Source organism: Chiloscyllium plagiosum, unplaced genomic scaffold (genome assembly GCF_037043375.1).
Source record: "Chiloscyllium plagiosum isolate Xiang-an unplaced genomic scaffold, Cpla_swu_hap1 HiC_scaffold_37, whole genome shotgun sequence".
Classification (NCBI taxonomy): Eukaryota; Metazoa; Chordata; class Chondrichthyes; order Orectolobiformes; family Hemiscylliidae; genus Chiloscyllium; species Chiloscyllium plagiosum.
Window position 1 is genome coordinate 24,250,147 of NW_028270175.1, and position 26,898 is coordinate 24,277,044.

Below are 26,898 nucleotides of genomic sequence, written 5' to 3' on the forward strand. Positions count from 1 at the left end.
CCAAAACTGCACACAATACTCTAGTTGCAGTCTCATCAATGCCTTGTATAGTTGCAACTTCCTTACCTTTTATAATCTATTCCTTTAGTTATAAAAGCCAACATTCCATTTGCTTTCTTTATTATCTGTTGTAGCTGCATGGTAGTTTTCTGTAACTCATGAATGAGGACACCCAGGTCCCTCTGTACAGCAGCGTCCTGAAGCCTCTCCCCATTTAGATAATAGGTCACCTTCCCATTTTTCCGACTAAAATACATCACCCTCTCTTACGCTTGTCTCTGCCTCTCTCTCTCTTTCTGTCTGTACTGGACACTAGATTCAGCATCAATGTACAATTTAAAACACTTGTGATGTCCTGAGGCATAATGTTTAACCTGACACCATGGTTGCTTAGTTGATTTCTGGAAACCTCAGCAGTATAGAATATTACAATTTTCTGTGTTCTCAGCATTCTGATGTTTCATTCCAATCAGTGGGCACTTTTTCATCTCAAGAGACAGAGTTCTTGACCTAAGCTATATCCTTAGCTGCTTGTTTCTCTGCCAAAAACGGCTCCTTCGGATACCAGCTTGTTGCTGTGTTCCATATCTGAGCTAATTGAAGTTGCATCTCCATCATATGAAAATTCTTATAAAAATATAAGTCTCAAAACTAAAAGTTATGAAGCTATGAGAAGGAAGTTGGTTGTGGTGGTTTGAAAATGTAAAAATGTTTAATGATAGGCAATGACTAATTACTTTAAAAAAAAAAATTCATGCTTGGTTTTCAAAAACACATACATTCCTTTTTAAGGCAAAAAAGCTCCACGGGAAAAATAAGACGCTGCGGCTAATGGGGAGAAAAATAGTATTAGTTCGTGGGAGGGAGTTTAAAATGTTGTAAAAAGATGTGTACATTTTTGAGGATGGAGAGAAGTGATAAAGGGGGAATAGGTTAGTGAGAAACAAAAATGGATTGCAAAAATTCTGGAAGTATGTGAATAGGAAAAGATCAACAAAGACAAATTGGGTTGGTTACAGGAGAACTAATAAAGGGAAATCGAGGAATGTTACAAAAGCTTGTATGTATCTTCACAGAGAAAGATACAAGGAGCCCTCCTGAAATGCTTGAGATTCAAGGATAGTAAGAGTGAGGAACTGAAATAAATGTCAGTTTAAAAGGTAGTATTGGAGAACTTAATGTAACTAAATTTGAAAAATCGTGGGCTCTGAATGGCTGATTTCTAGAATGTGTAATTGTTCTTTAATGTATTCTCTGGCCTTCAGAAGAATGAGATAAAAAGGTAAAGTCACCATAGTCTTTCCATGTCAAAGGGCTGCTCTCTCATTAGAGAGAGTGATTGGTGGTGTTTTAACCTGAGTGTCACCAAAGCTCAAATGTGGGAAGAAGCTGTGAAGGGAATTCCTTCATGGTAACCTCAGCTGGTGCAGGAATTCAACCCACGTTGGCCTGACTATATCACAAACTAGCCATCCAGCCTACTGAGCTGCCCTGCTCCCCCACCTAAACACCACCACACTCCAGACCAATGAGAGGTGGACATCGAGAAACTTAGGCAAGTCTTAAAGGGGTACTCTTGCATTTTTATTCCTATGGAAGCCACAATAGTGGTGATGCTTTTTCATGCCACCTCCTTGTAGTTTGCTGGCTGGTTTTGTTGCCTTTAGATAAAATGATCATTTTTGCTCTCCTATCCATTGTCTAATGCACGTTAACTTCATTTGTATTTTTAAAGGCCCATGGCACTGTGGTATTTTCTAACCTGGTCACCCTGAAGTTACTGAGCTACCAGTTCAAATGAAGCTGCCACCTGCAGCAGATGAGATTAGAGCACTACTTTGGCTAGGGCTGTGGTCAGTTATTCACCACCCTTGTATGTCCTAGACCGATGCGGATGCCGTGAGAGTAGACAAGGCTGCAGAAGATCTGAACCATTCTAGTGTTTCTGGCCCTGTTTCCTGCTGCTAGCACACACGCATGATCTCCAACTCGTCCCTGAGCCAGTAATCTCATGTTCACTCTCAATGTGTACAGGGCTGCTATAGAGTCCAGTAATGTCTTTTATGTGTAAGTAAGCCTGCAGACACCTTTTGGCAACCTCACGGTGTTTCGTAAAGTGGGGGATTGATGTGAGACGAATGTTGATTGGGAATTTTAGTTTTTAAAGAAAGTTTATTTTCTTCATTATATCTTTTATGGTTGCAGCAAATGCTGCTTCCAATCAGGCTAGTGCTCTAATTCTTTAGGCTTGCCTCCTTTCTTTGATCATGTGCCTGCTCAATGGCTTTATGTGCGCTATAAACGATCTCTGTTTTTCCAATTGCACTTCCTGTGCCTAATCTCCAAAAGGCACTCGCTTTTCCTAGGTGTTCAGTGATTTGAACAGATGGGATTTTATTTCGGCTTTGTCACTAAATTGGCTGTCGTTGTATATTCTCTGTCCTGTACATGTGTGTGTTTTTGGGTGGGGGTTGGAATGTTGGGGTTGGGGAAAAGAAATGGTTTTCCTCACTTAAATTGAATGTCCAATGTAAATATACAGTGGATCTTTCACCCTTATAGGTGCGTGCAGGTTTCTGGCTACTTCTCAGTTCAACAGGATGATGTATCCAATTGAATCCTTGCTGACACAGAAGTTGGATTATTAACACTTTTCCAACATTATTAACCCTGTTCCAGTTGTATGTTTACAGCTGAAGTTTACTGCATTTGATGGAAACTACTGACAAATCTGAAAATAGCAGGGGACATTAAATATCTTTTGATCCTGAGAGACCCATGTTACTTCCACTTGAAGAATTACAGCTTTCCAAATGTATTAGACTGTTTACCTTACATAGCCACTGTCACGTTTACAGTTGATTTTGCTCTGAATTAGAAGTTGATCTAATTGAAACAACTTGTGGAATGAGAGTAACACAACTTTCAAGACAGATTGGGTACAGTCAGGCTGTGATGTTAGGTTAACTCCATTTTTTAAAAAGCTAGTGTGCAAGTGGCTTACAATTAGGCCTGAGCAATCATATCTTGTAGCTAACCTAGTTAATGTAAATTTAGCTATAAGAAAGATTGAAAAATGCTTTAAAATAAAATTTGAGGGAAACACTTGAACTGATGTAGTTGTATTTGACGGTGGTATCCTTGTAAATTGTGCTGTGGCTGTGTTTTGCTTGGGAGGAGTAAGAGTACAGAACTGCGTCAAAGCCAAAGCTAGCAAATGACTGACTTGATACTACCTTCCAAAGTGATGATCAAGGTGCAGTGACTTCAGCATTTTGCAATGTTACCCATTTCCCTCATTAAGCAGGAACCTGCGACAATTTTAGTGTGCTGCAGACATTAGACAGATTGGCTGCTCATCTGAACAGATGGTGTCAGATCCATAGTGGGGTTAGTTGCTTGACAGTGAAGTATTTTTATAGTTTAAAAAGCGTGCATACACATACGTTCATGTTTTTGCATCACAAAGGCAATAATTTGCATTTATATAGTGCCCTGGCAGATCTTCAGCACTTCCCAAACACTTGACACTTGAAAAGTGTTTGAGATTCCCCATTTAAAGGCTGTGGGAAGAAATAAATAAGTTTAAAGAATTCCCCAACAGAATAAAATGGAATGTTTCACCTCCACCAGAGGAGGAAGACAGGGATTCAATTTCATGTCTCATCTGCAAAATAGAACCTCCAACAGAGCAATATTTGCTCAGCACTGCACTGGAGTGTCATCTGGAGGTGCAGAAAACATAGCCTTCTCAAGCTAGTGAGTATGCTATCCCTGAGCTAATTCAGCAATGAAAAGGTGCAATTAACTGAAAAGCTAGGTTTAGTACTTCTGTTTGTCTTCTGACTCAGTTCAAATAACTGCTCACGAAAATGAATGCTAGTTTTTTTAATTCCCTCCTTCAGATAAGTGTAAGCAACATCTTTGACTGCAGTAGTTTGGAGTAATCTGAAACCTAAAACAGGTCCCATAGTACTTTGCTCTTGAGTAATCTTGAGACTTGAAAGAATGTTTGACCCATGAGAGATTCATTCGGGAAATGTATTCCACATTTGTTTTATTAATTGCAAGTTTTTCTTTCATGAAGCATTATTAATTGATTTTGCTGTTCTGTGTTAGGATCTAATTTAAACTGGTTTACTTGTTGCACTAGTTCTAATTGGCAAAAAATTGATAACTTTAATCATTATTATTGAGTGATTTTAATTGTTCATTAATTAGAAGAGAGAAAGTCAGGGGCCCTCTTGTAGGACAGTGGTAGTGCCCCTACCCTTGGAGCTGGAAGCCTGGCTTCAAGTCCCAACTCTGCAACAACATCTCCTGATCAGGTTAATTTGAAAAACAAATTGAATTTTAAAGAAAAGAGACAGTCAAAGTGGGCCAGATTTTAAAAATATGTGTCCAAGTATGCTTCTTGTTTCTGCAATGAAGAACTTTGCTTGATTTTAGTTCTGGGAGAATATCTGTTTGCAGAACAATTGGAAATTAGTATTCAACAATGGGTTCCTATTAAAATAGGAAAGCATAGCCATAGCTTATCCTCCTAAAACCACAACCAGGTGATATTATTGTCAGGAATGCTCAACAATAGATCAGTAAGAACAACGCAGAGAGTCTAAACCACCTTCCATTGCATTCAGTCACATTGCCATCACTGATGTCCCCCCACTATCCACAACTTGGGCATCACTGTTACCTGAAACAATTGAACCAACCACATTTAACTAGAAGACCAGATCCATTAGAATTCTGCAATTGGTAAATTATGTTTTGATTGCCCAAAGCCTCTTCCATCATATATAAAGCATGCATTGGGAGTGTGGTGGAATACTTCTCATTTCCCTGGTTGAATATAACTGCAACAACACTCAGCCCAACATCATCCACAGCAAACCATTATCTTTAAATATTCACTGCCTCCACAAGCAATGTGGGTTGCCAAGTGTAACTCCGATACGAAACACTGCAACTCACCATCAAGGCTTTTTTGATTGCACCTTTCATTTCCATGGCTTCTACCTGGAAGATCCACCTGGGAATGTCAAGACCTGCTCATTCCACTCTTTAGCAACGTATCTTTCTAATTTGGAACTAAGTTGCCAGTGCTTCTCTATTGGGTAAATCTCCCTTCCGATTAGCACTGTGGATGTATCTGTAACTAATGGACTGCAGTGATAGGCAGATCACCAGCACTTCTCAAGTGACATTAAGGAAGGACAGTAAATATGGCATTGCCAGCAGCACTCTTGTCCCATTAACTGTACTTTTTAAATTGCAGAATTTATATAATTGGTAATGTTTGACTCTATTCCAAAAAATTATTTATTTTAATACATACAAGAATAGGCTCCTTTGCATACTGGTTGAACATTACTGCTAAAGGGAGCAGGATAATCTGTGAGCCAGCCACCTGTACACACAAGCATTCACTCACTTCAGAGTATTGGAACGTTTAGTAGATTATCAATGCTCCAACTCCCACGAGCAGGTGTTAGCATTTTCCAAATAATGTCAGTCTGTGCAGATTCTCAAATACTGTGCTTATTGGATAGTGCACAAGCCAAAATCTATGATCCTCATGCATGACACATCTGCATCTAAACACAGTGGAGTCTTGTTCTGATGTCAGCACTAGAATTATTGCTTAGTATCAAAGTACTCGTTCATCTCAACACCTGTGTCAAGATGGGGCAAGAGCAAGAATTAAGTTCACCGATCTGCTTAAAAAGAAATCACAATGGGAATAGTTTTAATAATGGATAATGTAACTTGCAGAACAGTTTCTTATTCAGCATTATTGTCCTGATTTTATTTTTCCAAATTCAGTCCACTTGTGTTGCCTTTTGAGACAGAGGGAACTGAAACAGTGGCTTATTCTGCCTAACTCTGATTTTATTCCCTATATCTTTTTTTTAAAATATACTGGACGTGAGTACAATGCAGGTGGTTGCATTGGTGATCTGAGAAAAAGGGGGTTATATTGATGGGAATTTAAAAAGGCTGATATGTCACTGTGGTGCTCATGACTACAATTACTGTAAAGATCCATCTCAATAATTTGTTAAACCTACTCCTAACTGAAATAGCTCCATTCAGTTTTGAATGCACATATTGATGCATTGTCTGAATGTAATTAAAGCCGTAAATCTGCAGCATTTAGACACAGGCCCCGACATGATGGAGGAACTAGATTTTCATTGAACTGATTTCAGTTTGCTTATTTTGCTCAATGGAACCAAACACCGTTCCAAATGACATCTAGTAGTGTGAATACACTGCCCAGTGTGGCACTGAGCTGTGAATGGACTGCATGGTGAACTCAAAGTTCCTGATTTGATTTTTATTTTCTCTGTCTGATTCCACTTACCATGGCCAGGTCATTCAGGCAATGTGTCTGAGGCAGTTATGGAACTGGTCCCCAACATTAATCACTGTTTGTGGAAACAGGAAGGCAATGGAAAGAGTAGAATTCAAGGAAACTTTGTGAATACCAGTCCAACAAAGCAGCTCTTTTCCAGAGCTTGTGTCTGATGCTCGACTACTTAAGAGAACGAGTACTTTGCATCAGTGTTTACTGTGGAAAAGGACATGGAAGATATAGATTAGATTAGATTCCCTAATGTGTGGAAACAGGCCCTTCGGCCCAACAAATCCACACCGACCCTCCAAAGAATAACCCACCCAAACCCATTTCCCTATGACTAATGCACCTAACACTATGGGCAATTTAGCATGGCCAATTCACCTGATTTGCACATCTTTGGACTATGGGAGGAAACCGGAGCACCCAGAGGAAACCCACACAGACACAGGGAGAATGTGCAAACTCTACACAGACAGTTGCCTGAGGCTGGAATCGAACCTGGGTCCCTGGTGCTATGAGGCAGCAGTGCTAACCACTGAGCCACCATGCCACCCTTACTATTCCAGAAATTAGGTAGAGATATTGCAGTGTGAAAGCTGGGTGAGGAGTATAGGATGCAGAAATACTAAATATCGAATTTTTTGATAGAATGTAGGGAAATAGATGGTGACATCTTGAAAAGCGTCCATAATGCAGAGGAGGAAGTGCTGGATGTCTTGAAACACACACAGGACCTAATGAGGTGTACCCCAGAAATCTGTGGGACGCTAGAGAAGTGATCGCTGGGTACCTTGCTGAGATACTTGTATCATCGATAGTCACAGGTGAGGTGCTGGAAGACTGGAGGTTGGCTAATGTGGTGACACTGTTTAAGAAGGATGGTAATGACAAGGGAACTGTAGACCAGTGAGCCTGACATTGGTGGTGGGCAGGTTATTAGAGGGAATCCTGAGGGACAGGATGTACATCCATTTGGAAAGGCAAGGACTGATTATGGATAGTCAACATGGCTTTGTGCGTGGGAAATCATGTCTTACAAACTTGATTGAGTTTTTTGAAGAAGTAACAAAGAGGATTGATGAGGGCAGAGCGATCGATATGATCTGTATGGACTTCAGTAAGGCGTTTGACAAGGTTCTACATGGGAGACTGGTTAGCAAGGTTAGATCTCATGGAATACAGGGAGAACTAGCCATTTGGATACAGAGCTGGCTCAAAGGTAGAAGACAGGGGGTGGTGGTGGAGGGTTGTTTTTCTGACTGGAGGCCTGTGACCAGTGGAGTGCCATGAGGATCTGTGCTGGGTCCACTACTTTTTATCATTTTATATCAATGATTTGGATGTGAGCATAAGAGAAATAGTTAGTAAGTTTGCAGATGACACCAGAATTGGAGGTGTAGTGGACAGCGAAGAGGGTTACCTCAGATTACAACGCGACCTTGATCAGATGGGCCAGTGGGCTGAGAAGTGGCAGATAGAGTTTAATTCAGATAAATGCAAAGTGCTGCATTTTGGAAAAGCAAATCTTCCCAGGACTTATACACTTAATGGTAAGGTCCTCGGGAGTGTTGCTGAACAAAGCGACTTTGGCGGGGCAGGTTCATAGGCTCCTTGAAAGTGGAGTCACAGGTAGATAGGATAGTGAAGAAGGCATTTGGTAAGCTTTCCTTTGTTGGTCAGAGTATTGAGTACAGGACTTTGGTTAGGCCACTTTTGGAATATTGCGTTCAATTCTGGTCTTCTTTCTATTGGAAGGATGTTGTGAAACTTGAAAGGGTGCAGAAAAGATTTACAAGGATGTTGCCAAAGTTGGAGGATTTGAGCTATAGAGAGCGGCTGAACAGGCTGGAGCTGTTTTCCCTGGAGCGTCAGAGGCTGAGGGGTGACCTTTATAGAGGTTTATAAAATCATGAGGGACATGGATAGGATAAATAGACAAAGTCTGTACCCTGGGGTGGGGCAGTTCAGAACTAGAGGACATAGGTTTAGGGTGAGAGGGGAAAGATATAAAAGAGACCTAAGGGGCAACTTTTTCATGCAGAGGGTGGTGCGTGTATGGAATGAACTGCCAGTGGAAGTGGTGGAGGCTGGCACAACTGCAATATTTAAAAGGCATCTGGATGAGTATGTGAATAGGAAGGATTTGGAGGGATATGAGCCTGGTGCTGGCAGGTGGGACTAGATTGGGGCGGGATATCTGTCAGCATGGACGAATTGGACCGAAGGGTCTGTTTCTGTGCTGTACATCTGACTCTGACTCTTTAATTACAGTAGTTCGGTGGTTAGCGCTGATGCCTCCCAGCTCCAGGGACTCTGGTTCAATTCTAGCCTTGGGGTACTGACTGGAGTTTTCATGTTCTCCATGTCTGTGTGGGTTTCCTTCCACAGTCCAAAGATGTGCAGGTTAGGTGGATTGACCATGGTGAATGTGGGGTTGTAGGGATAAGGTGGGTCTGGGTGGGATATTCTTCGAACGGTGGATACAGTCTTAACGGACCAAATGGCCTCTTTCCCCACTGTAGGGATTCTGTTATTCTATGCCTGTGGTGCCTGGAAGTTGCCATGTCTCAATTTCAGGCTGTTTGCGGGCTATTTACTCACTGTTAAACATGCCACCTCTCAATGGACTCTGTTGGCTTGGTTTGAGAAAGTATTCCAGAATGCTGGTGTCACCCAAATTCAGTGTCTTGCATTCATTCCAAGAAAGTAAATTAGCTCTCCTCAGAATTTGTACATTAGTCGTTTTCAGTCTGTTTGAAAGAAATTGCCTGAAGTTCTTATTGCTTTCACTGACAGTGTAGTACGAGTACTAATATGGCCTATCAATTCATCATCTAATTGTCATGTTTTAGACTTCGACCCTTTGTTACCTAAATGTTTTTATAAAAACAAGAAAATTGGGCATAAAATGGCTACAGTGATCATCTGGTCACAAATTGAGGCAAGTATTGAGAGACCCATGTGCAATAAACAAAGATGTCTGCATTGGAATTACCATTTTTATATAAAAATATCAAAACTAAACACTTGAGTCAATGTCAAGAATTGTCATTTGTATTAATTCACGATTATCACGATTTTACATATTGGGGATTGAATGGCTTACATGCCAATTAACTAACATGGAAAGACAATGAAGTTAGACTCAGGAATACACACACTTAGCTATATTTTGGTAGCTATTTTTGGGGGTAGACAGAAAGGGAAAATAATTCTTGAAAAGTGCACTTTCACAGAGAACTCCAGTCTACAAATTATGCTACTGTTGAGGATCCACATCAACAATTAACCAACTGTGGACTCAGGTTGAGAATCTGATACCTCGAAGACTCATCTTTATAACAGTAACTTGTAGTCTCCCTTTCTGTACCAGACTTAATGCATTTTAAACTTACTATCTGAAATTATGTTTTGTTTTATTTTGGTTTGTTTGGTTAGTAGGTAATAAAATTGCTCTTTTTCACTCAGTAAAACCTTGAGTATTAGCTCCTTTGTTTTCAAGAAAACAGTTTCAGTTAAAGTGTGATAGCCATGTGCAAAAAAGAAAGTAAATGTTATTTGTGACCATCCAAAAGGAGAACTAAGAATTTAAAAAAAGGAACTGGTTTCCACTGCTTTACCTGGTTATAATAACTGGTGTGCTGTACCCTTTATTCTGCTCTGAGGATGATTAACTTAATTAAAGAAAATTGCTGCAAAATGAGCAAAAGCAAGGAATTAAAATCTGGTTGTAAAATGCCTGCAGAGAAGGCTCCTTTCTATAAATCTTGCATTTGAAGCACGTTTGTTAAGCACTTTAAGGAGAAGGTCCTAATCCAGCAGGAATTCTTTTTAAAATATCTTCTTTCTAAATTGACACTAGTTGGGTTTCACCTTTATTGTCTACATGACTGGTCTAATATAAGACTACGTACATTCTTGGTAACCTATGTATCTGTGTTCTTCCTGCTGTGCAGGCTGCAGCATATGCCTCTGAAGATGGTGTTCTGACTGAGGTAATGATCGATTCCAGGGTGACCGATGCAATTCGGCAACACAAGCAGAAAATGGAATGGCTGAAGAATGAGGGCAGGGAGAAAACTAAAGATGTAGAGCATCTTGTGCCACCCTTTCCAGAGGGCACACTGGTCTAAGTGTCAAACAGAACGACTGTACCTTGCAGCTGAGCCAAGAACCCTGGAAATGAACTGAACTACATCAACGTAAAAACATGCTTGAATAAGCACTCTGCACTCTTAAGGGGTATTCATCAATGACTGTCCAATGATATGAAAAGCTTTGCACGAGTTCAACCCAGACAGCAGTCAGTTGATGCCCTGTTGGACCTCCAGCTTGCCCTCAGCAGATTGTCTGTACGTTTTGAAACCAGTCAAAAGTAGCTCGTTAGAGAGAGGAGATGTGAAATGGCATTTCTGTCAGTCTCCGTCTGTCACACCAGCTGTAGCATCTGTGTGTCCTGTCATTCACTGGGTATTCATTGTTTAGTCTGACCTGGGAGGAGCATGTGATGGAGAACTCTGTGTAGTTAAGTATCAATGTGGAGGAGCTGTTTTGCGTTGATGTGTGTTTTGGTTCTGGATTCCTCTCAGCACTGGCCATGATTTATAATCTAATTGGATTCATCATGTTCGAGACCGAATCCCTTATTGTCCACCTACCTCAAATGTACTTCTGGAAATGAACATTTTCACTCATCTTTCAATAGCGATTCCTACAGATTCACAGCCAGGTACAATTGTGATGTGAGTAATTATTGGATCACAGCGCAGAGGGTTACTGAGCTGAATTTTACTGTGAGAAATTAAAACTGCCATATTAGAGTCACTGAACTTTTTCAAATAAAGAATGAGGACTAACTAGAAACTCCTTCTCCATTGTTATAATCCCATACAGTTGTAGCATGTTAATGTCATCTGTATAGAATTAAATTAGCCTGATGGCTGAGCCCTTTCTAGCTGTCCTATTCATCTCCTCACCAATGACCCCGCTAAATACCTGATTATGGAATTCCTGTACGTGGGATTAGTGGAGAGGTGGCCTTCTTACTTAGCTGACTGCACAAACACCAGAGCTAGAATCTGAGATTTTTGATATTAAAACTTGAATAAATGAAACACTAATGTATCCAATTTCTACGATAAATCATTTTAAAAACATTTATTTTGCAGAAATTTATTTCTCGAACTGTTGCTTTCCTTCAAAGTAAAAATTAGAGTCAAGCCTCAAAGTTAAAATATTCTGTGGCCTTGTGCTGATCCAAAAGCAGTACTGATTGCATTGGCTTAGATCTAATTTTCAATTATTTTTACATGAAGAAGCATGGCCCTTAACAACAAGAGGTTTCCTTAGTTATTCCTATACCTGTCCCTTGCCCAAAAATTCTCATCCACCCTCTTTCATGTGTCTCTAAACTTGATCGATTTCATACAAGGTATTGAATATGGCACAGAGACCTTATTAGTCCCCTTCAGGCAGAGAAACCTTTTGTGTTTGCTAATACTGGTGCCCAAGTTGAATGAAGAAAGCCATATCTTAGCCTCCCTTACAAAGTGAACTTGTACTTTGCCAAACCTAAAAGGAAAGTAGGCATTTTTAAGAGCTGTTAAGGGTGGCCTTTTGGCCTTGCCAACAAGGAACAATGAAACATTTTGAGTCAGCTATTGCAGTAATTGATCTCCAACTTTACACTAGTGCTACCCACATGAGAGTAAGGAAAGCATAAAAGGAGAGAACATCAAAGCATTCCTTCCAGACACTTAAAAAAAATGCCTTGTATGTGCCAAACTATTGACATAAAGGAAGAGTATTAACTTCAAATTAGAGAACTCTGTCCTCATGGGCCAATAGTTATAACCCATGGCCAGAGTTGGATTTATCTGGAGCAGGTGGGTAGGAGTGTGAAAAAGGCAGTGGTTTCCATACTTCCACCCTCTGTCTCTTTTGGCTTTCAGTGATGACCACTGCATTATATTTGTGCATGTTGAGCTGTAGGCCAAAAACCTGCTTTGGAATTTGGCTTGTTAATTATTCAATATTGTTCATGATCATGGTTCCCCTTAAAAGTCTGAACCCTATACAGATGTATGGTCCAAATGGGGATTAGCTGCTTGGAGTTTCTATTACTGCCAAGAAAAATCAAATCCCGTTTTAGCCATCTTGTAAATTACCTTCATCTGGCTCTCTCCCCAGAGTAGCAGTGGAAGAAGAGTTGCTTTTGAAGACTGTGTGTGAACTTCATTGAAGTAACAAAATGAAAGTAGCAAGAATACCTTAACATTGTTTGGGCAAGGAGGCCAAGTAGGGTTTCTGGTCTGTTGTATGTACGTCAAGTAAAACATGATTTTTTGAAATAATTCTAGTGACTTTACAGTCTGGAAAGCTTGCATTTCCTCTTGTACATTGATTATAAAGTGAACAATATTATTTAAAACCTACCATACAATTATATTCCAAAAATGGAATGATTTTAATTTGATAAATCCTTTTTTATTGGATTAAATATGTAAATCCTGCTTTATGTAATAAATCAAAAGATAAGCTCTTCGAATCAGCCACATAGCAAATGGTTTACTTTTGTGAGAAAAGATGAGTTAGTTCTCACTGACAAGATTCTTGTCTCCATTCATAATGTTATTAGGGATGGGATCTTTCTGAACGTTGTATCCAACCCTCTACATTCATTCTGTTGGATGGGGCATCTGCTGGTGGGTTATGTTAGTTTCCTCAGCAAGTATTTGCCTAGATCAGATTTTAATGGCTAATTTCATACAGTAGTATGAAAACCTAGAGTATCCAATCCCTTATGGCCCAGTTTCTATACTGCGTAAATATGTTATAGTTACAACATGGTTATGTTGAAGTAGCCCTTCCCCCAAGGGAATCTAAGGCTGTTGGTACTTCACTCAGCTGCAGTCTCCAGTCAGTTCATGCCAAGTAATGTATCAACAGCCATGAGCAGCTTACGTTTGGTGTCATAAACCCAGCAATGACACCATGGCTTAGCGTACCTATCTTTTTTTTTCTAACAACAAAATGCCTGCCATGGAACCTACAATATACAATGAAGCTTTGTTCAGTTTCTCTAACTCAAAAATGTCTGTGGAATAACTAAAGCTGCTTTGATTCTGGGAGAAAGTGATATTGCCATTGGAGATAATATAAACCTCGAAAGCAATATTCGCATGAAAGTATCATTCCCAAACATCCACCTGTGGACTGAAGGAAAGTGACACGGACTCATACTTGAAATTTCTCAGTAACCTGAGCCTAAGGGCCAATGGATAAATGAAGGTTTAGCAAGTTGACTCTGAATTAGTCATTTTCCATTCTTTAGGTGGGTAGAAAATGTCCAGCTAAAAATGGACAAATGTGATGTGCTGTGCCAGGGGAGCCACTGCCTGAAGGTGCCCACTGTCTGAATTTGCTGAAAGCATTGCCATTCAACCCTGGAATTAACAGCAGTCTGCATTTACAGTTTCTAAATTTGGAAGGGTGAAGGTTCCAAGTTTTAAAACAAAATTATGGAGGTGAGTAGTTATTACACATGACATGGTCTTCAAGAAAATGGAGAAAGGAAGATGGATGGAGTTGCAAAGAGTGAGACAGGAGGTTGGATGCTCTGTTAACAGTAGTAATATTAAGGGAGGATAGAAATCACTGGATTTGAGGAGATTGTAGGAAGAAGGTGCTCTGAAGCTGTCGAGCTTCAGGTAGAACTTAGAATTCTAAATGCATTGGGGTGGAGCCAATGCAAAGATTATAAGCATTTTTAATTGAATCTGATATGGATGCTAAAGCTTGACATCAGAGGGGTGTCAGGAGCAGCAGGAAAAATGGCAGCAGACAGCTGCACACCATCTCAATCTTGGATAGGAAGAAGTTTATCAAATCTGGAGGAGAGGAGTGTGCTGAGGACAGATCTGGAAATGGTTTATTGTGGAATAAAACAGTTGTGGATTATTTATGCCTTCTAGGATTTCCTGTAAGAATAGAATTTGTATCAGAAACAGTGGCCATAAGGACTAGTCAATATACTTGACTAGAAGCATTTGATTGTGGGAGATAACTTTCTCAGGAAAATTGCAAATGCTGTCGTGATGAATAAGGGAGAGTGGGAATTTTGTGTAATATAATCAAGTTCAGGAAAAAAAAGGAATTAGGAGATCAGCTGGAATTAGTTAAATTGAGATTGTGAGGCAAGATACTATATTACTAAAAATGCAACTGTTTAAACAATGTCTGTCATAAGGATCTCTTGAAACACCAACATCACTGTGGTGGTATTTTAATGTGTCCCTGTGATTGGCAGAAACCTACAGAGAAGATTATGTTCTTGGCAATGAAGCTACCGATCAATCAACAAAGCTAATCAACAGCCTCTCAAGAGCATTTGGTTTTAAGTCCAAGCCACTGATTATAAATCAGAAAGTCTATTATTAAATATGATTTTGTTGATTATAATGTGGATGCTACTTTGTGCACAGCTTCAAAAGCAGTTTGATTCATAGCAATTAACAACTTAATGTAAAGTTATAATAAAAAAGCCCCTATAAAGTATGAAGATATTTTGTACACCATCATCTTCTTGAGAACACCTTGAGGAAAGGATAATACGGCTTTCAATGACACACCTGACCTTTGAACAAGTAAAACAAAAAAATGAAGCTGTGAACTTAATTTAACTTTTTAAAAACATTAAAATTATGATAGTTCGACCAGAAGTCTTAGTTCACAACTAGCTTTATTTAAAGAGTTTCAGAAATTCCTATGCCCACATATAGAATAATTTTCCATTTAAGTAGGTAATATTCTCCTTTTAGAAGGACCTCGGAGGAGGTTTGATAGAGTTGGAGCATAAAATTGAAGCAAAAAGATGAGGCAGGAGAATAAAAGTTTGCAGATCACCATGAAGGTAAACAGCAAAACTTTTATAAGTGCAGTAAAATAGTAATAAAGAGATATGCTCAAAACTGAGGACATGGTGGAAATTCTGACAAAAAACTTTCTATAACACATTTAATGTTGGGAAATATCCCAACCAGCTTCACAGGACAAAGCAATTAGCCAAATGCGGTGTTACAATTCCTACCACTTAAAGCAATCACTTTTTGTGGTTTCAGAGTGGTTGGAGAAGTAGCAAGTACAGTTCAATGTGGTAAATCATTAAAGAAAGAACAGTGCAAGTATACACCAATGACAGAGGTCTTTTAAAAAATGGTTTTCAGATGTAAATACCAAACAAAGCAATTAAGATTCTTGGTTTTACATTTTGGGACATTGAATATAAAACTGAAAAAGTGACACAAGCAGAATGGTTGGAATATTGCACACAGTTTTGTGTGCAACATTATAGAAAGGATTTTTGAATCATAGTAGAGTAATACTGGAAAAGAGATACCATAATTATTAAGAAAGACTTATCATTACTTTCCACTGTAATTGAGTAGACACCCTATTGAGTTTTTCAGAACTATGAGTGGCTATTCAAATGAAATTGTTTCCACTGATTAGCAAATTCTTAGCAGAAACAGAATTATCACCAGAAGAATGTAATACATGGGGTTATTAGAATATGGAATGCACTTAAGATATTGACTCAGGTTAGCATTTAAGATAATTTGTAAGGGGCAGAGAGGGAATAACAGTTAAAAATCTATCAGTGGCATAGGTATGAGAAGCTAATTGATGTAGATTCCTATAATATGTGATTCAAATCTTCTGAATTGATAGGGTCAGATGAACAGTAATATTGCTCCCTTAGCACTTTAGCACCAATCCTTTGGGGTACAGTTCATACTCTGAATACATGGTTATTGAGAGAGTATGTGTTAAACAGCCTATGTAATATTATAAATAAGGCTTTTGAGAGACACCAATGAATAAAAAATGAAAGTGATGCTGCACATTTTTATAAATCTTGATTGTTTAAACATTCTAATGAAGCTGAGCAATAATCCTCAGTGCTCTGCAAGATGCCAGAACATTTTTACAACAGTTTGCCTTTCACATTCTCAATTAAAGGACACAAGTAGATGTAGCTGCTGTTCTTTCTTGCTCAAGGCATAATTGCCCCTTGTTCTATTCTGAGGTTCAAATCCATTTAAACCAATCATGGTTTAATTACTCCGCTGGGATTAAAATAAAACGACCAGAGTTGTAAAATCTTGCATTTGGGATTATTCCCACTGCTGTAATAATTATAACTTGCATTTCTATTTATAAGTAAAACTTCGCATTTCTGAGTTGTACAGACCAGATGGTCTCAGCGAGGGTTCCTCAGTGTCCTTGAATTAAGGATGAGAAATTTAGTGCCTGCTCCTCATTACTATCCAGTGATCCTGCCTGGAAGCTCGTGTATGCCTGTACACACTTCGCAGGTGATGACAAGAACAGGATCAGTGAATACCTGCAGACACTCGCTGTCTCAGCTCACACATCAAGAATGGCCACTTGGGTGAAGCACCAGACACTTAGAACCTTCAGGAGAAATGGGAAGGAAAGAAATTTGGCTTAATAGAACAGTAGCACACAGGGGAACTTTCGTTGGGTTGACCCATTTACAGAGTTCATTTATAGAAGGTGACTCACTTCTACCCAACAGCACTGTACAGGAGCTGGTTGCTGTCTGACTGATCTTCTGTTTATTGTTTATTTACATCCTTTCATCTTGGTTGAAAATATAGTTTGAAGCCCAAACTAATTTTAAAATGGCAACCTTTGGAATTTTGTGCAGTTCATTCACTTAACTATAAGCTATTAACTGCTTAATAAGGGAAATGTACTGAGTTTCACACAACTTTTACAATTAAAAGTCTCCTTTGGAATTCAGTATATTTTCCTCATTCAGCAAAATGAATCTTTCAGGTTAAAGGTCAATGATAATGCCTGGTGCATTGTCTCAAGCACTCTCTTCTGCTGTCACAGGTCCCTGATAGAATAGATGCAATTCTTCAATCTGCTACAATGTCATAGATGCAACACCTTGAGAGTTTTATCTGGTTTGATGGACGGCTTTGGAAACACAGACTTTGGACAAATCCATGGAACTAACTTTAAATTGTATTAAAAAGTATTTACATGCCACAGCACACAAACTGTTCTGTCCAAGTGTTTATGCTCCCTCAACAAGACTATTTCAGATCCTTTATCCATATTGTCCCTTGTGTTAGGCTTGTAATTTAATTCAAAAATATTTTCCAAGTGTATCCTTTCCACACTATTTACTATTTTATAAATATACAAAGAGGTCACTATTTTTGCACCTTCCGTCAAAATTGAAAATTCCAAGTTTCTACGCATCTCCATTATCCTGATCATAGGGATTATCTTCAGGATCTCTTCTTGCATTTTCTTTGATGCTTAGATATCTCCCTTTTGTCTCAGCAACCAGGACTAGATACTCTATGTACAATCTGCCTCAGTACCGGAATTCAATCTCAAATTCTTTGAGTTATTGTGCTATTTAGTATTCAGTGATTCAGTGGGTCCTATTGATTGCCACTCATAATTGGTTGAATAGGTTGGACATCAAATCTGCTGAGGCCTTTAGGCCTCCTCCTACTTTCGCTGTCTCAATGCCCCATGGGTCATCAGTTTCCTTTCCATGTCTTTTCACAACTGTCCCACCAGCCGTTGTCCTATCCAACTTATTTGGAATTTTTGAGGCTGCTTCCTTTTATTTGGTTACCACTCTTGGTTTGCATTTGCCTGTAAATTTGCACATTCTATGTTGAATTTATGAAACTATTGATGGTTGGGTTAGTGAGGAAGGTGAGTGGGGGTGGTGGGTGAGGGTTCTCAAGGGAAACAGTGGGGAGTGATGCACATGCCAAAGGACTAAATCACCATCCCAACAAGTATAGCAAGAGAAGGTTGATGAGTGATCAGATGTGGGAGAATAGCACAACCTCCACAAAGAAAATGAAACGCACAGGACTAACAGCGAAGGACTCAGTACTTAAATGTTCTAAAAGTTGGATGCACACCAATGTGTGGGAAGATCTCACAATTATGCCCACTGAACCAGATTATCTGCAGACATTTTTAATCAATAAAGTGAAAACATTATTAATAATAATTGATCCAATGCCCTGACACCACAAAGAAAAACAATGCACCATAACACATTGTAAAGTGATTACTCACCATCACCTATACTCACCAACACCCACATCTGGCACCTGTAAGCATTGTTGTTCCACATTTGCAAATCTTTCTATGGAGCAAATTAATTCGCAGCCTGCAGACTCTCAGGCTCAGTGAAACCCCCAGAAATCAATAAGTCCACCTAGAAATGACCTCTCCATAAGTTCACCCCCAAATTATAATCAAAAATTAGTGAACTCACCACATTATCTCTGCCAAGTTCAGGAATCAAAATTCCATTGGATACCCTTTCTATTGAGTATTTCCCAGTGGCAGGCACAGTCCTGTTCTTGAAAAATACATTTAACATCATAGTTCTTCAGCAAATGTGCAAACTTCAACCAGTTGAAGTCCTTGAGTATAGATCATTTTATCTCCAGGGAATATATCAGAATACACCTGCACAGACCGGATGTTTTATAGATATATCCAAACAGAAATCATACAAAAAGATGGATAGGAATGAGGCATTAAACAACAGGGACACCGTCACACAGGATCAGCACACCCCCATTAAACCAATAATTCCACAATTACAGTTTGGGATCTTCCTTTACAGGTTAACCTACACTCAACATAAGGGTCTTCTGCTCTTATAATCTAAACTGTTAACATGCTGTGAACAAGAGTAAAAATGGCTCCGTATTGAAATGTTCAGATTAGAAATCATGGCCCTGATACAATCTCAAATCAACGTAGATAATGTTGGATGTCCTGAAGCCCTTTTCAGAACTTTCTTGTTGAATATAAAGCTGGACAGAACTCAAGCCCTGACATACAACATACAGCAACCTGCCCCAAAGAAGTGAACTTAGGGGTGGAAATGGTCACAATCCAATCTAAAGGTGTCACTAACAAAACAGAAATCACATTACGTATAGAAATGGAGTCACATCTTAGATTGTATGCAAATGAGAAAGGACCAAATTTGGATACAAGGGTAATGCAAGGTGCAAACATTGGGCGACAATAGAAGATTATAGGAAAATTGACCGAGGTGGGATTTAAGGAATATTTCAGAAAAGTGTGAGGTAGGGAGGTTTTTGGGAGAATTTGCAAAGCTTAGGGCCTAGATGTTTGAACACGTGGTTATTTGTCAAAGGTGGATAAAGAATTAAGATGTGTAGAAATCTCAAGGCTACAGGTGGTTACAGACACAGAAAGCACTTAAAATAGTGAAATTTGGAGCAAGGATGTGAATTTCAAAACCGGGGCATTGCTGGATTGGGAACCAACAGAGTTTAGCAAGTAAAGGATGTTAGATGAACAAGACTTACAGCATATTTCCGGTGGAAGACCTGAGGCAGAGTGGAGTTGGGTGATGTTATGGAGGTGATAAGTAGGCAGGCTTAGAAATGGAACAGGTTGAAAGGTTTTCTCAGGAGAAATCGAATGTCAACATTACAAGTGGTCTAGTTCAGTGTTTCGCTTTAGCAAAGGACAGGGATGGAGTCAAAGGCTAGGAAAGTGTTTCCGGTAGGAAAATAAGACAAAGGCTGGGGTTAATTAATCTTTAACTGAAGCAAATTTCTCCTCACCCAATATGGGATATTAGACAAACAGCATGACAAATCAGAGGCTGTGGAGAAATTGAGCTGGTGACAAGGCAACGTTGAAGTTCTGATCTTCAACTTATCAGCATGACGTAGATTTGGAAAAAGTGCTAAAAACAGTTCCACAAGAACGGAGACAATTTTCATCAAAGAAAGCTAAAAGCGCATAGGAAAGTGAAGCAGGAGTAGGTCATTTGGCCCATCCAGCCTGCTCCACCTTTTAACCAAATCATAGCTGATCTGCTACTTCAGTGCAATTTTCCTCCATTATCCCTCAATATCTAGAAATCTATCAAACAGGTTGAGGTTCTTTATACCGGTAAAAAGAGAAAGCAGAGTAGTAATACAATGGAAATCTTGATGATTATGATGGAGTTTGATAGAGTAAACGTAGAGAATGTGTTTCTACTTGTGGGGGATCCCAATCTAGAGGTTGCAAATGAAAGAAAAGGGAGCTACACATTGCTCATAAGAGAATAGGCATCACATTGTACATGAAAGGTTTGCAGTGAATAGAAAGAGAAACTGCTCATGAAACAGGAGTGTGGTGACGGTTGCATACACAGGTTCACCGTTTAGAGAAATGAGGACAAATTAAATTATGCGCAGTGAAGGGGTTACATTAAGGAATGTTGATTCAAAAAACCTAAGGCTCTTCACATAAATGAGATCAAGAAAAAAGATGAGAAAAGAAAAACATTAGAGGGATAATTAAAACTTGGTCAGAGGGTGAGTGTAAAGAGAGCTTGGGTCTTAAGAGAAGTGGAGAAGTTTGGTAGTGAATTCCAAAGCTTGAGGCTGATACAGCTAAAGATGGGCTGAAGTATGAATGATTTGAATATACTTTGTTCTAATTATCTGACCATTTATCCTTAGCAATAAATCCCTCCTGTATTTAACAATGCATAATGCAAATTTCAGTAATTTTTGACTGAATCATCAGGAGTATTATGTATTCAAAAGCAAAGTCATACTCAACAGATGCAGTCACTTAGGACACATAGTGAGATTACACTGCACACAAGGATGGGCTATAAATGTTTCCCACATCAGCAACGTCCATATCCACTGAGTGAATTTTAAGAATGGCAGCATCCTATAGAAATTTTGGGGTCAGATTCACATTATATACACAGCTAATCATATTAGACTGTCACTGGACATAAAGGACCAGTCATATTGTAACACAAATGGAAGGATTGATAGTAAACACAAGGATGAAGTGTTTAGATTGTATACATAAAAATGACATATTACAACATAAAGGGAGCACACTGCACACCAAGTGGGTCACAGTTTAGACAGAGAAAACAATCTTCTTTTCCTTTCATTATGACTCAAGTCATTTTATCCAGATAGTAGTAAACATTTCATTTGATGTTTGAATGACCTCTAAACAACCTCATTCACATGAAGTGAGTGAGCTCTGCCTTCAGAACAAACCTCCTGACTGTAGCCTTAACTTCTACTTCATATGAGAGAGATACAGCTCAGCAAAGGACTTTGGTGAACATCCTTCAATACTTACCTAAGTGTACCCTGCTCTCTTATGAATATGCCAATTAAACATTGCAGTTCATATCTTACACTTGAGCTTAGTTAGACCATAATGGCAGAATAGATGGAACAAACTGTTCTCAAGAGTGTAAACAAGAGATATAGGAATAATTTTCAAGTGTAAAAGATTAGAAGACAGCATTAGAACCTTTAATCCTTTTTAAAACTTAATTCCCAAGCCAATATTTATTGAGAAGTCCCAGAGAAGGTTATGCTGAATCAGCTTTTTGAAATCAACTGAATAACGTTAGATAATTCCAAAAGGCAGTTAAGGCATGATCACATCACTCTGGGCTGGGGTTACACAGGCCAGGCTGGGAAAGGCTAATGGATTTCCTTCACCAGAGGTATCAATCAGATGGGGTTTTAAAGACAATCCAATAGTTTTCTGACATTGCAGAGGTTCATCAGGTTGTGGAGTGCTATGTACACACTTTGGAATACATTAGATAGCAGATTACAAGAAAGGGAGACAATGGAAAAATAGTTGGCATGCAGGATTACTGCTCACATCAAGCATGGTGGGGCTGAATGGTCTGTTCCCATGTTGCAATTTCAATGCAATTTTGCAAGTCATTTGACTTCTCCCAATTTGTAATATTAAAAAGAAATGGCATTAATTGGGAAGACTGCCCCTAAATCCACAATGACTGCCATTTATTGGGTTATTTTCATACAGGTTCTATTGAGGTCACTAGCTTTCTGGTTCTTGAGATTTAGTTAATTGGACTGTGATTATCAGGATGGGAGCTCTGGTTACCAGGAATCATCCTGCTTATGGGGCTCCCAGTTACCAGTTCTGGTCACATTAGCCATATACATTCTATTCATTGATCCTTTCATCTCTTTGTAAATTTCCTGGATAGTGTTCATCCATCCCAGGGAATTGACTCGAGTTCTGGCACCCACAAAAAAAAATCTAATCCTTACACAAATCAACATCAAAATGACTTTTAATTTTTTTTTCTTGGACACGTTTCACATCCACCTGTTCCATATTTTTAATGTACTTTTTTGTGCCTTCAGCCCATCTCATCCTTGTACATTTCACACACATTTCCACAAGATAACAAATCAGCACTAGTGAGAAAGAAACTAACAATTAACAGGCATTGGAACAGCTCAGATATCCCTCTTTACCTGATCTCTCATCCCAGTCAGAATTGTGTTCAAGTACCTGAGAGCTGATAGCATTGGACATATGTCTTTCTGGAGATGTATGGGAATTTATTGTATTTTGCTCTGAGAAAGTGGGGGAATTCAACATTATTAGACAGTTAGCAAGACCGTTTTGGGCATTTTCCAATCAATCGTTTTTATATTACTAACCAATTCTACCTGCTGCCCTCAGAGTTCAGCTCTCTACACCAGGTAGATATTCCAGCTGCCCAGTTAAATCTCCTGTTCCGCAGCAATGACTGGAGAGGAATGGCATGTACCAACCTTCCAGTGCAAGAGGGTTTGTGTAGAGATGCACAGGATAGGAAGGGGCAGATAGTTGGAGGGAATGGGAATGACTGGAAGAGGCAATTTAACAGCCCTCACATCTAACTAGACAAAAGAATTACAAATTTTAGTTACAAATTACAGTTCCTTCTGTTGCAATATTAAACTTCAATAAAAGGAGGAGCCATGGGAATTGATTTTTTTTAAAGTGTGGTGGCATGTACACAGTACTATAGACTACTGAATCTTTGCACATCATTTGGTAATATCCAGCAGAATTGCACAATTCTAAATTGCTTCAAACCATGGGGTCTGGGACCTGATTTCAGCCTTGAATTTCTTGCCTGAAGATGCTCCTATTACCAAAAACCAGGTCCAAACATTCCCACTTCCAAATAATTAAGATTTCCACAACAAAACACCAGGGCATTTTAAAGTCTAAACTGATTGATGGACTAAATTTCTAACCAACACTGGACATGGATACTCTCACTCTGCAGTGACCCTAAGGACCAATGTGCTCCTGGGTTGGTTGCAATTATTCAGGTTGTGATTACATTTCATCCACAAACTGTGGGATCTTAAACGTTACCTTCGAAAGAGACAGGAGTCCCATTTATCTACCAGGTTACACAGACTCTGGTTGACTGGTAGGTGGGTGGAGAGAAGTCAGTGTACACAGGCAGGGAAGGAGGTCTTTGAGCAGATATTAACATAATGGGGTGATTTGCAAAAAAGTTAAAACCAGATTACCAGTGAGTCATCTCCGAGCACCTCTTGTCCTACGTACTCAAATAAGAAACGAATACAGAGAAGCAGCCGCTTTGGGCAGTTACCCAGGGTATTTACAGAATGTACAGGTCACTCCAGCTGCCTTATGACAGCCACCATCACATCAGGAGCAGCAGCATTGGTTTTCATCCAGTTTAAAACAGTCTGGAGTCACCACAGGCTCCTAATTGAGTCCCAGCTTTCCGCCAGTTAAAAGTTACAGGTGTCGGGGGCTAGGGTGCCCGTTGTGATATAGTTTCTGTTTGATATGCACCATGTTCCCTGCTGAGTCCTCATACTGCCGGTGAGAACGTCTTCTGAAATCCTTCAGACTGCATAACCTTGGGATCCAGGACCAGGAATTATCTGCAAAAGGGGATGAAACAGCATCTTAGAGAAGTGCGTATGTGCGTACACATCAGCAAAACTTACTCTCACACCCAGTGCCTGAATCACATTCTCTCAATCTGGATTCACTGCACCCAGTGCCTGAACCTCTGTCTCAATCCGGATTCACTGCACCCAGTGCCTGAACCACACTCACTCAATCCGGATTCACTGCTCCCAGTGCCTGAACCACACTCTCTCAATCCGGATTCACTGCTCCCAGTGCCTGAACCACACTCTCTCAATCCGGATTCACTGCGCCCAGTGCCTGAACCTCTGTCTCAATCGGGATTCACTGCGCCCAGTGCCTGAACCACACTCACTCAATCCGGATTCACTGCACCCAGTGCCTGAACCTCTGTCTCAATCCAGAATCACTGCGCCCAGTGCCTGAACCTCTGTCTCAATCCGGATTCACTGCGCCCAGTGCCTGAACCTCTGTCTCAATCCGGATTCACTGCGCCCAGTGCCTGAACCTCTGTCTCAATCCGGATTCACTGCGCCCAGTGCCTGAACCACTCTCACTCAATCCAGATTCACTACTCCCAGTACGTGAGACTCACTCAATCCAGCTCAACGCAGCACAGGGTCTGGACAAATCAGAAAAACCGAGACAAACCAATCACAAATTTTAATGTCTTAGAATTTCAATGAAGTTAATCCTCAGGATCTGTCCAAAGTGGATTTCTGAATCAAACTGGCCCCAGAATGGGTCAGGGTCAGGGATAGGTTGGTGAACCCAAAAGATTTAAAAACAAGTGTAGGTTTTTGGTGAAACCCAGCTACATCCGAAAGGCTTGCCCACCTCCCCACCATCCTCTCAGTGAGTCACTCACCGTAACGCTGGCTTGTCCTCCACGCCCTGACAACACAGTGAAGGACACCATCCATCCACACCAGGAACCAGCTGATACAGAAGCCCAGCAGCAGGCCCAGCATCAGGTCAATCTCCTGCTTTGTCACATTGTCCGTCACAAAGTAATTTTCCGAGGAATCGACCACAGACTGATCAGCATCATAGGGAATTACATAGTGAATGTGGTGCCTGAAAGAGAGTGGGGGGAGAGAGTTAGAGGTAGACAAGACTGAGAGAGCAGTGAGACATTATTCAGTGAGCTGGCAAGTGGGCTGGGGGGTGCAGTAAGCTGTGAGGACTGGGGTTGGAGATGTGGGGGTAGAGGAGGAAAGTGTGGGGGATGTGAAGGGGGGCTAATGTGGGAAGGGGGAAGACTTGGGGGAAAGAGTCTGAGGGGAAAGGGAAAATGGCGGAGGGAAGAGGGGGTTAATGTGGTGGGAGGGACTATGGGGAAAGAGGGTGGAAAAGTATAGGGGAGAAGACAGGAGTTTGGAGAGTGAGGGAAGGGGCTGTGGTGAGAAGGAATGGGGACGTAGATGAAAGGGAATGAAACAGGGGCTGCAGAAATAATGAAGGAATAGGAAGACGGAGATGTGAGGGAAAAATGATGAGAGGTTTGGGGAGAGGGAATGCAATGTTTTGGGGGGGGGGGGAGGGAGTGATGAGAACAGAGCATCGAGGCACAGGGGGTGACCATGAGTAGAGGGGATGGGGGTGATACAGTGAGTGGGGTCACACCAGTCAGGTCCCACTAAGACAAAAGAGAAGGCCCCTCCCGCTGCTGGGAGCGATGGCGCTGGGGAGGGGGTGGAGGGTGAGAGGGAGGTGAGCACTTACCTTCCACAGTTGCAGTGACAGACCCGGTCTTCACCTCGTAAATGCGGGAGGATGTAATTGTGGAAGCGGTCCAGCAGCGCGTTCATATCCACGATGCAAGCTATCGCCTGTAAAGAGCGGACAAGTAAAGACAGAGCAGGTGAGGGTGTGTGTGTGTGTGTGTGAGTGAGTGTGAAGCCCGGACAAGCCGCCGGCTCGGAAAGCCTGGCCGCCGCCGCCAGCCTCATGCAAATTACCGCAACACACAGCATGCAGCAGGCGGGCCCGGGCGCTGCTTACCATCACCATGGACGTCCCCACCAACATGAAGATCATGGTGTTGGCGGTGAGGAGCATAAATCGCAGCCACTGCTTCCTCCTGGCCGGGGGTGGAGGTGGGGGGTTGGAAGTGGGTGCAGCGGGTCCTCGGGCACCGCTTCACTCAGTGGCCGCTCTCCCCCTGCTCTCAGTCCCGGGGGGTGGGGGGGAGGAGGTGTGTGAGGGAGGGAGGGGGAAGGGAGAAGTGGGGGGGGCCAGTCCACCCGGACCCTTTGAACCGTTCACCCTCCCCTCCCCCGTCCTCCCTCACTCAGTCCTGTCCCTCCACAAACAGCAGCAGCACGTCCCCCCATCCCCCTCGGAATCCCTCACATGCGCCACATTACTGCCGCCGCTCGCTCGCTTCCTGCCGCAGTTACAAATTGATCCGCCCCACGGTCGATAAATAATTCAGAGGCAGGGCTTAATTGGGAAAGGTGGCAGCAGCAACAGCAGAGGCCAGAGGGCAGGGAGGGTGAGAAGAAATACAAACCCTGAAACGGTAGAGTTTTTTTTTGGAGAGGGGGGTAAGGAAGAGCTGGAAGGTGGAGTTACCCCCCAATGCCTTCCTTTTTCGTGGTAGCTGCAGAAACCCCCCCTCCCCCCCCAACTTGGTGCTGACATTGCAGCGCCCAGGCAGGGCTGTGTGTGTGTGTGTGTTGGGGAAGGGGGGGGGGGGGGGTTGT

At 41.0% G+C, this 26,898-nt stretch overlaps 2 protein-coding genes across 2 annotated transcripts in view; one reads left to right on the forward strand and one right to left on the reverse strand.

The window, feature by feature from the left end:
• atad3 (ATPase family AAA domain containing 3) overlaps positions 1 to 14,924 on the forward strand; it is a 65,876-nt gene extending 50,952 nt beyond the window's left edge. Inside the window, exon 16 of the mRNA XM_043675799.2 lies at positions 10,321 to 14,924. Coding sequence (XP_043531734.1) covers positions 10,321 to 10,497 — 177 coding nt within the window. The 3' untranslated portion in view covers positions 10,498 to 14,924. The remainder of the gene's footprint in view (positions 1 to 10,320) is intronic.
• Positions 14,925 to 22,555: 7,631 nt separating this feature from the next.
• On the reverse strand, positions 22,556 to 26,769 carry tmem240b (transmembrane protein 240b). Its single transcript, XM_043675801.2, has 4 exons — positions 26,195 to 26,769; positions 25,916 to 26,022; positions 25,059 to 25,267; positions 22,556 to 24,201 (listed from the first exon to the last, which is right to left on the reverse strand). The coding sequence occupies exons 1-4, from the start codon at positions 26,249 to 26,251 to the stop codon at positions 24,053 to 24,055; spliced, it is 522 nt and encodes a 173-aa protein (XP_043531736.2). The 5' UTR covers positions 26,252 to 26,769; the 3' UTR covers positions 22,556 to 24,052.
• Between the last annotated feature and the right edge of the window lie 129 nt (positions 26,770 to 26,898).